General features: G+C 39.9%; 1 protein-coding gene across 5 annotated transcripts in view; it reads right to left on the bottom strand.

The window, feature by feature from the left end:
• LOC138007445 (uncharacterized) overlaps positions 1-6807 on the bottom strand; it is a 44622-nt gene extending 37815 nt beyond the window's left edge. For 4 of the 5 annotated variants that reach the window (XM_068854342.1, XM_068854341.1, XM_068854343.1 and 1 more), the window contains exons 1-3: positions 6026-6807; positions 3018-3053; positions 1438-1494 (exon numbers count right to left, since the gene is read on the bottom strand). In XM_068854342.1, the coding sequence (XP_068710443.1) occupies positions 1438-1494; positions 3018-3053; positions 6026-6617 (685 nt within the window). In that variant the 5' untranslated portion in view covers positions 6618-6807. Of the gene's footprint in view, positions 1-1437; positions 1495-3017; positions 3093-6025 lie in introns of all 5 variants that reach the window. The other variant, XM_068854346.1, reaches the window with a different exon arrangement.
• Positions 6808-10000: the final 3193 nt, after the last annotated feature.

The following is a 10000-nucleotide window of genomic DNA, read 5'->3' as shown; positions in this document are numbered from 1 at the left end:
GGTTTTTTTTTACCTCGCCTTCGGCGAATAATTGTTGAATATATGTCAAACCACTAAATATTATAACTGAGAGATCGAACGCTTCCAAAACAACCCTTTGCAACAACAAAAGAGTGGCTACGCCTGAACGTACACTTTGATAAAAATGGCATCAGGTACGATACAAGAAATTCTCACTTTTTACGTTTTGAGCCACAATCTCCTTAGATCTCATGTACCATGGAGACTTGACAAAATCCAGCAAAATTCTTTCCTGACCAAATCAGCAGCGAACGGCTCACCATAATTTATAATGATGTATCGGCTATTCTCGGTTTTCACATGACGTCACGACCGCCATGTTGGTGCCCCTAAACAAAGAAAAGGCGGCCATGTTGGTGCCCCGACCAAATCCTCCGGGAATTTAACTCTATTATTATGCAAACGCTTCCTTTTGTTTTCGTTGAAAAACATGGCTGTTGATCACGTGAGTGAAAACCAGCAATATTCAGCATGTTTTTGTTGTGGATAAAATCAAAAGATCCTTACAATAATAGTCAACAAGACAAGTCTTTTAAATAAAACATAAGGCAGTCAATATCCCATTATGTGGGGAAAGGGGTTCGCGCGTATTGGTAAGAACACTCGCCATACAAGTGTACACCAACGTGACCAAGGATAGATTTCCGAAGTCAACGTCAGTTGTGAGTTGATTTTGCTAGTTGTTTACTCTATCATTCCTAGGGGTATTTCTTCGGGTACTCCGGCATTTCCCCTCTCACCAACATTCACTTGATTTGCACTGGTTTTATGGGCTTTCGTAGAGCATTTGTGCTCGGCTATAGAAACTTGAGACTAAAGGATAGTGATGTCTTTTCGTGAACAAGGAACACAAATAGATGGTGAGAGCGGGAACTGTACAGTGTAGGTGCAACATGCGCACGCAATTCCAGGATCCAAACCATTGGTTCACACTGCTTCCTAATGATAAAGACCAATAAAGGAAAGGATACTTGACGAAAGCTAAAACAAAATCCTAAGGAATACGCGTCAAGCATTTTTCCGGGTATTCCATTTTTCCTCCTTCATGAAAATCGCCTCGCGGCTGATTACATCTTAACTACATCTGATGACTTGCATCTTAACCACCTTTGGCTGTGACTCATTATAAGCCTCGTGGTTTCTTTCAGGTTTTCTCGCCGTTTCGTTTTTTGCTTAGATTCATTTCAATTCCATCTTGAAATGTTGTATATATGGCAAATAAATAAAATATTGTATTGTATTTGCGTTGAGGTACGAGATCTTAAAAGTGCGAAGTGGATACCAGAGGTGTCTTATCTGTGCCGTCGGTCCATTAATAAAAAAAAAGGATCTCGTTGAACTGTGCCCATCGTAATTCAGCCCGTAAACTGATTTCTAGGAAGGGTGGTTAGCAGGGCCTAAGAAAAGAATACTCACCTCCAACAATCTGTTCTCCAAGCTGTTTAACTCCTGAGTATAAACTAGATGCTGGAGCTAGAAGATTATCGAAAAAAAAAAGAGTCAGAATCTCAAAGATCAGGAGAACCTCTTCCTACTGCTCGGCTGCGCTAGCACGGGAATGCGGACGACGAAGGGCAAAAAAAATCACTTTCTCTTTTCTGCTACTACTACTTAATCCCCTTAGTTTTCTATGGGAGGAGTCAGCGCACAATGTACCTGCGTTTTTCATTTGAATTGCAATAACGTGACAGGATCAAGACTCCGTGCAAACGGGCGCGACCACTCCCAACATTGCTGGAAGGAGAAGGTTCGGCAGATGTGGGATGGTGTTGGCGGTGGTGTGAAAACGGATGCATAAACTCCCGACAATGTAAGGGCGTGCAGTATATTTTGGGAAGGATGCGACCCATAAGATTTAGAAGAGCACTGCAAACGGGATCCAACATTGTTGCGCTACGCTTCGGCGATCATGGAACAAAAGAAATGGTGGGAGTTGTTGGCTCAAAAGTTTAACCAGTTTCAAACAACTCCCAACAACACGCAACAAAATGCAACCGAGTGGGAAACGAACGCAAAGTGTAACACCCAACTTTGCACGGAGCCTAAAAAACCCATATTCCAAGGCACAATGGAATTTGTGCGCAAACGGTGGCATACTAGGCGGGAAGTGATAGCGGGAGGTTATAAGCACAACGCGTGCAACTGAGTAACTTTCACTTTTTGACGACGATTTCGACCGCCATCGCTCTCGCTGGTTAAAGTGCCCCTGTGATCAAAAAAACCACTTCCTTTTTTCCTTCAGATTTTGAAAGTGTGTTTGCTTAACACTTGACTGGCAAAATTTTGAGCTTTGATTTTTATCCAAAGGCCGTTTACTTTGAGTGTAAGTTTTGGATTTCACGGTCCGCCATTACTCACGTTCAAAACTAACCGATTGGACCTCAGACGGTTGGATCCAGGGAAAAGTGACGTCAGAGGCTCACTAGCGTGAGTTTTAAAGTCTGAAAGCCCAAAACCCCCGTGCTGCGTATTAATTCTGTGGCGTACACACGTATTGCATTCTTAAACTAGTGAGCCTTTGACGTCATTTTCTCCTCGATCCAGCTCTCTCAAGAACATAATGTTAGTAATGGCGGACCATTAAATAGGAAAATTACAGTTAAAATAAAGAGGTGTCTTTTTGAAATCAAGGCTTAAAACGTGGGTCACTAAGTGTTTTGTTAACATAGTTTTGAAATCCAAAGAAAAATATGAATTGATTTTTTGGTCGCAGGGGCACTTTAATTTCCTTATTGTGAAATCGACAAGGTCCTTCAAAAAGTGTGTTTGTTATGGCACCAGAATGAACTTGTGCAATGTTATTTACAAGTTATGATATTGGAAAAGAGAAGTTACGGGAACTTGTAATCAAAGAGTTTGGTCGCTGAGCTTTATCTGTGTTTTTCTCCAAAGGAAAAAGTTATGAAAAAAAATTAAAACCAGACCAGTACATATATTAAGTGGAAGAATTTAAAGATCACGAATGAAGCGAACAATACATTTGATATTTGACTTACCCACTATTACGGTCTTCACAGCTTCGGTAGCCTGGTCTGAAATTTAGACCACGACAATTTGTTAAACTCTATTCACTAAGAAAACAATATATCAAATTGCACTTAGACAAGAAGGTCTTCGCGAGTTATGTAACTAGATATTTAGTGAAGGGATAAAAAAACACCACCATGAGGGCTGTCCAGTCTTGTCAGTTCTGTAAAGAAGCCAAAACCTTCATCACAAATGTAACCAGACAATAGCACAAGAACCTGATTACCAAAACGTTTGGGATAAAAAAAAATTGATCTGGCACATTTCTGTTTTGTTTGCGTTCACTGAAGCAATTACACTCAATTACGGCCAGGATTCATTCTCCCGTGAACGTTAGTTTATGGGCCTTATTCGCGCGGCGGCCATATTGCCCATAGATAATTGATTTCGTACCCCGAGCCTCGAGTTGAAGTGTTTGGGAACGAGTTTCGGTGCACAAAAACAAAAGTTTTCAATCCCTCGAGACTCAACATGGCCGCCGTATTATAAGATCTATTGCAAGCTTGCAATGAAAAAAAACTACACAATAAGCAAACTTCTGTCGAAGACATTTAAAAAAATAAAATCGAGCTACGGCAATTCACGATGATGTCGATGGTCAACATCGTCTCCAATCGAGTTGGTCGAAAGCCGTAAACACCAATCGGCGATGCAATTTTCCCTTTCGTAAACAAGCGATGCCATTTGGACTAGACAAATTTCACTGTTAAGTTTGTCGTTTGCAAATGACGAAAAAATACTTAATCTAGGACTAGATTAGCAGCGTATCTCACTTAGAATTTAAAAAACGGAGAATAAACCTTTGAAAAATTTAGAAAATAATTGGTCAAACAATATCAAACTTGGTTCAATGGCTTAATAGCAAGTGCACTTAACCTCTACACTACCGAAACAACGGCTTCAAGTTGGCAATCTTAAAGCATTTAATTGAAGCTAATCCTAAAAATTTATTGAAAGCTAACCGAATAAAAAGGCCTGGTTACTAAGAATGGCATCGCTTGTTTACGAAAGGGAAATAGGCATCGGCGATCAGATACCAGCCGAGATTTGAATTTTGCTCGTCAACAATGCCTGAACACCGCGTAAATTTATGTTGACTAATTCAAAGATCAAAATTGAATTCTAAATATCTTACAGAGACGTATTTTGATCGGTACATATTCCTCGTAAGTTTAAAAAAATCCACGATATTTTCTACTTGTAAAACATGTTTCGATTACAAAGATCCTCTGTTACATGTATATACAATATAATACAATGCAATGACTTTATTTTGTCTAGAATTTAAATATGGCAAAAATTGCTAATATCTCCGAAGAAAACAAGTTGAGGGAGTAACATGATTAAACTTCAAATGAAATAAATTAATTAACAGATTAGAATTATATTACATGTAATAAGATGATTGGCCCCGAAGGGTTTTGGCCCAGAGGCCAAAACTGGAGGAGGCAAAAAAGGGAAAATATGTAAATTAATATGTAAATTGGTAGATATCGTTCAGGGGAAAGCAATCTCGATTTGCTCAACCGAGCGCGCAAGGTGGTATCGGTATTGCTTACCAGGGTGCGCAAGGTGGCATCGGTATTGTTCACCGAGCGAGGTGTTCTGGGTAACTTGAGTCACGATGCAGAAAGTCACGAGGAGCATCGATATCAAAGGTTCAGCATAGGGATTGAAGGTGAGTAATTTTTGAATATTTACAGCGATTCCTTTTACTTTGAAAATCAAAGATTACAGTATGTGATAGAAAATCATATTGCCTGGGTCACAAATCGATTTTTCATGCACAAGTCATAAACAGGGACGACGATTTGTCACATGAAATCAAAAACAGGGGCGACAAATGTCTCGGCTACAAACTGCTAGACGCAACCTCTGAAAGTAAAAGCATAGTCTCAGTATCAACATTTTCAAACAATCTTCGATCATTTTTACAACATTTATTCACAGATAACAATAATCAGCGATCCGAATATAATATCCGAGTTTTGTTCTTATTTTATGGTATTTCAAGGTACCTTGGAAAGAACCGCGTGGACCAAAAAGATGACGACGAAATGTTGCCTTGTAGTCATTAAATGTTCCTGTTTTACTATCATATTTTCGAGGCATTTTCGATAATTATGTAAATTGCTTTTCAATTGATGGCGTATCAAATAAACGTTGACGGAAATTGAAAATAAATGCTATTTGTTATTGCCCATCCATTACTTGCATATATCACTCTCATTTACCTGCCTAATTACATGCAGAAGAATATTAAGACATCACAATGTGCAGCACATATTACAATCGAACCTTAGAAATAACCTCAACAGTCATCCATCTTAGGCGGGGCCAGTTGTAGTGTAAACTATTACTATTATAAAAGATATATATTCATACAGGTGGGGCGGGCAGTGAGCGTTAATATGAGATGTTTAGTTAAAGGAGAGTTTTCAAGACTAGCATTTATCGCACAAGTAATTTCAGTCTCTCGCGCAAAAGCAGCTCGTTTCTCCAAGAAGTTCCCGTACCAGCGAAGCTTTTCCCTCTAGTTGGCCCCACTCCCACCCGTCCTTGAAATTTAGTTTTCGTCCCAACTTTCGCGCGGCCGAAATGTGGGAAGTCGTCGCTCGGACTGAACGCTTGTCACACAACGTTCGAGCCTCGAGCACGTTGCAAATTTTAGTTGCATATTATTCCCTAAAATAACAAATATGACCAAAAGAAGAGCAGTTTCACAATATCTCGTGAGAGAAGAAGGTTCCTCTAGGAATCTAAGCCGAAAAAGGCTTGTGCTCTTCTTGGTTTACCAGAACGAGTGAACCGTGCATAAAAAACAACTCAATATTCGATCAATATAAAAGCCATCTTGAGAAACAGGACACCCAAAAGCTTTGTATATCTAACCTATAACCATTTTCTTTCGCATCACAAAAGCAATGGGCTAAGCATCAACAAGAAGGTTTGTAGAAACAAAGAATAAACACTGTACCTCTTCTTCTTTCAAAGTCTTCGTCCCTTCTCCACTCGTCTTCAAACTTCAAAACCTCATCCAGCAGATCTTGTTCTTCTTTCTCTTTTAAAATCTTTTTTAAAAGCGCTAGGCGACCAACTCCTAATCGGTTTTTCTTTTCAACTTCGCAAAACAATTTACGCGTGTCTTTGATGTCTTTCTTAACTTCTTCTGGAATATGATCAGCACACAATGAAATCAGGTCATTTAGACAATCTAGGCTGTCTAGTTGACAAATGATCTTGTCTAACAAAGAGGTGTAATCCTTCCTTTGTCTGACGAATTTGTCCACTTTGGCGATAAGGCCCCACGCTTTAACTTGCTTTAAAAGATCTCTTAGTTCTCCCAAGTTATCAATTCCAAGATTGCTTTCCTCTTCCATGTCTGTGCACAGTTTAGTAAGCAGCTCAGCGCCGTTGTCGCCTGGCTTAAATCGAGCATTGTACGATTCACTGTCTTCCGCTATTAATTTTGCCCTTTGAGCAGCAAAGAGGATTTTACTAATTTTACTCGGATCTTTTAGAACTTGGCTTACCTCGTAGAGTAAGCCACCGTAGCCGATAGAAGACATCAGGAAACAAATCTACGAGAAAGCAACTTTGAGCATTCTGTCATCCGGGTTAGTACGACAAAGGCGACGCTAAAGCAGGAAGTCACGCATGACGCCTGAATATCTTTTGCATCTTAATTATGATCTATTTCTATCCTGAAAATGTCACATACGCTCATGTTAGTGGTAATAGAGATAGGCAACTTGAAAGGATTGATAATCGAGAATATTCGACTAAAAGATAATGCAGGTGTTGTATGAAAGAGAATTTGGCCCAATATCTGCGTTCGACAGTTTAATTGTTGCACATTAAATGTTGCACATTTTGTTTGCTGCTGCTTGACGATCTTCCTTCCCTTGGTATTTAAGCAGACCTAATAAAGATAATAAAGGCAAGGCTTAAGTATTCGTTCCCCAAACAGATAACCTCATGGTAATAGATTACTGAGAAACTTTTGTTTCGACAGGAAAAAATTAAGTGAAACGAATTGCAGCTCCAATTTAGTTCATTTGTCTCATTTTAAATAGGAGTTTCAGAGCAAAACTTTGATTGTAAAACTTTTATTGACCGTCCATTTTTTTTTCTGGCAATGTGAACCGACTTCTTTGACAATGGAAGGGGAGCAGGGGAGGTGCTCAGTGCTCAACGCCCTAACCAGTACACCAGACAAGCTTATTTGCTTGTATGTACTATCAGTGTCCTTCGCAGCCGCTCGGGCCGGAGTCACGCAACGCTCCCCTTCCCCACGTGGGGAAGGGGAGCGTTGCGTGACTCCGGCCCGAGCGGCTGCGAAGGAGACTAGTAGATTTCCAGTCCAATGCAGTCAACAAAAGAATTCGTGTAGGGGTGGGGTTAGTGTTTTTCCTTTTTATTCTGAGACGTCACTATATAAAGCATACATGAAGTAAGAGGCAAGATATTGAATCTTTCTCATATGAACTCATTTCCCTTCGGCACTAACATGCTCCTCATTTCAAAAATAGCAAGATTGGTAAAGCTTTAATACCAGAAGATAAACGAAACGAAAAAAATTACGATAACCGGGCGAAAATGGAAGGTAAGATCTAGAATATGATTCGTCATATCTATTCTGGTGGTAGAAATTTAGAAATCCGCGTTAAGAATTAGACACAACAAAAGGCAAATATATAAATCCTATACTCTCACCATATTTTGAATACCAACAAATGGCACCAATGCTGGTTTACAGTGCTTTCCTAGTTCCCCAACCCCCAGAAACTGTTTTGTTTTCTGCATTTTAAGCGGTTGGATATCATACGAAACATTCAAAGAATTTTCCACATCCAAAGAAATTTCTTCTTGCCCCTGGCTTTCGATTATTGCACGCTTGTACGCGTCATTCAAGTAATTAAGGTCTTTATAAGTCTCCTCACCATGGAGACTCAAGGCCTGCCCATCCCTCCTGCTCACGTTTCCAAAACTACCAGATATAAAAGTAGATGACAGAATTTTAAACTGAAAATGAGTTATGATTTATTTAAATTTGTATTCCATATCAATAACTTTGTAAAAAAAAACCCTGGTATAGCTTTGGTCAGGGGACACACTGGTAATAACAATGCAAGTATGAATGCATCAAAACCAAACCAAACACTTCATTTCCCTATCCCCAATTTTTTTACCAAAAAAACCCTGGTTCAACCCTGGTCTGGGGAACATACAATCCTCGACAAAAGTATTAGCACACTAAAGATAAAAAGTGGTTGTCTTGACCACCCCCCTTCCCACCCCAAAACAGAACAGATTTTTAGCTCCTGGGATAGGGATCACAATATTTTTTACTGTTTATTGTTACTCTGGATCTGGAATCAGAATTGTCAATTCTGGGACGTTGGGACAGAGATAATTTACACCTCGTTACATTGACTCGCAAAAAATGGCTGAAAATATTTCTTCTGCCTTTCCATATTTGCCACTTACACCCGGCCCTGAATATATCATGTACTTCTGAAAACAAAATTCCAACCAGCAGGAGCTCATCAAGAGGAGCCTCTATCTCCCATACTTGGCCTTGGAGTCAACCCTTTCCCGAGTAGATCTATTATTAGAACGCCTCCCAGGGGAAGTTGCACACGCCCTCAGTTCGAAGAGCCAATAAAAACAGAGCTATGACAGTCATTGTTTTACCCACACGATCAGGCTGAGAAATCGGTAATGGCGGACTGCGAGGAGAGATTAGCAGTTGACTCATCGGACGAAAGTTCTTATACGGTTGATGTCTCGTCGAGTGAATATAGCGCATCCTCTGATAGCGAAAGTGAAGAAGAGAATTTGGCCAGTCAAAAGACCTCTTGCGACGGCGGTGAAAGGAGAAAACGTGCAAAACGAAATGCCACGACTGCGAAGACCTCACATTCGGTTTTAAGCGTTATCCATGAAACTGTTTACAGTACAATTCATGACCACATCCGTTTAAAGAAAGCAGAGGCCGAGACTAGCGAAGAGTCTGTACGTCAAAGAAGATTCGAGTTATCGGAAGAGTCTGATGACACTTTGTATCGTTATTGTGGAGCCGCTCTCCATAGAATGATAAAACTGAGGAAAGAAACGCTTTCGGGGAAACCAGGACGCGGGGAATTGTCAAAGAAAAGGAAGCCCATACTGCAAAAAGAGTTGGAAATTCTTCGCGAACTCGTAATGAAGGATAAATCGAATATTTCTGAGTCTGAAAAACCTAGACGAAGGCAATTTAACATTTCCTAGAGTTGAACTAATTCCGTTCTTAAGATCTGTGGACAGAGAAGTTCGCAAATACGCTACTGATGCTAATCTCCGAAAATATCCGTCAAAGTTTCTTACCATGTGTCAGAATGCAGTGTTAAACAATGAAAACCTGGAAATGGACTTTCGCGTACTCGTTGCATCACTTGCGAACCCGGCGGAGAATGCCACAGTTGTGGAACTTGTGAATGGGCTATTTCACGACCTTGTATCCAAACTGGCGAACAATCGTATTAACGAGTTTCTGAACGCTAAAATGGAGAGGGATCTTAAAAAGCAGGGCAAAGTGGTGGACACTGATGAAATGCTCAGACCACAATAAAAAGCTTATGCCTTGGCAACAAAACGCAAGTAGTTTATATGTTCACATCTGGATTTACTGAATTGACACTGTGCAAGCTATTTCACTTATTTCCAAAGCAATAAACTTCATGGTTGTGTTTTGAAAAACAGGCTCTAAACTTAACAGCTATAGTACAAGCATATTTGCTGTCTTGCCTCCTTCCAATATAGTTAACAGTGCACTATTGGATGGGAAACTGAATTTACAAAGAGAACTTGAGACACTTGTACACAAACTGTAAAAACTAAAGTTTTAGAAGAAGTTGATTCCACAGAATTACATTCCACTTTGCAATAATTATGTTATTTGCTTTACCTA

The sequence above is a fragment of the Montipora foliosa genome, chromosome 6 (genome assembly GCF_036669935.1).
Source record: "Montipora foliosa isolate CH-2021 chromosome 6, ASM3666993v2, whole genome shotgun sequence".
NCBI classification, from domain to species: Eukaryota; Metazoa; Cnidaria; class Anthozoa; order Scleractinia; family Acroporidae; genus Montipora; species Montipora foliosa.
The sequence above is the reverse complement of the archived record's forward strand: the minus strand, read 5'-3'. Positions and strand labels throughout refer to the sequence as shown.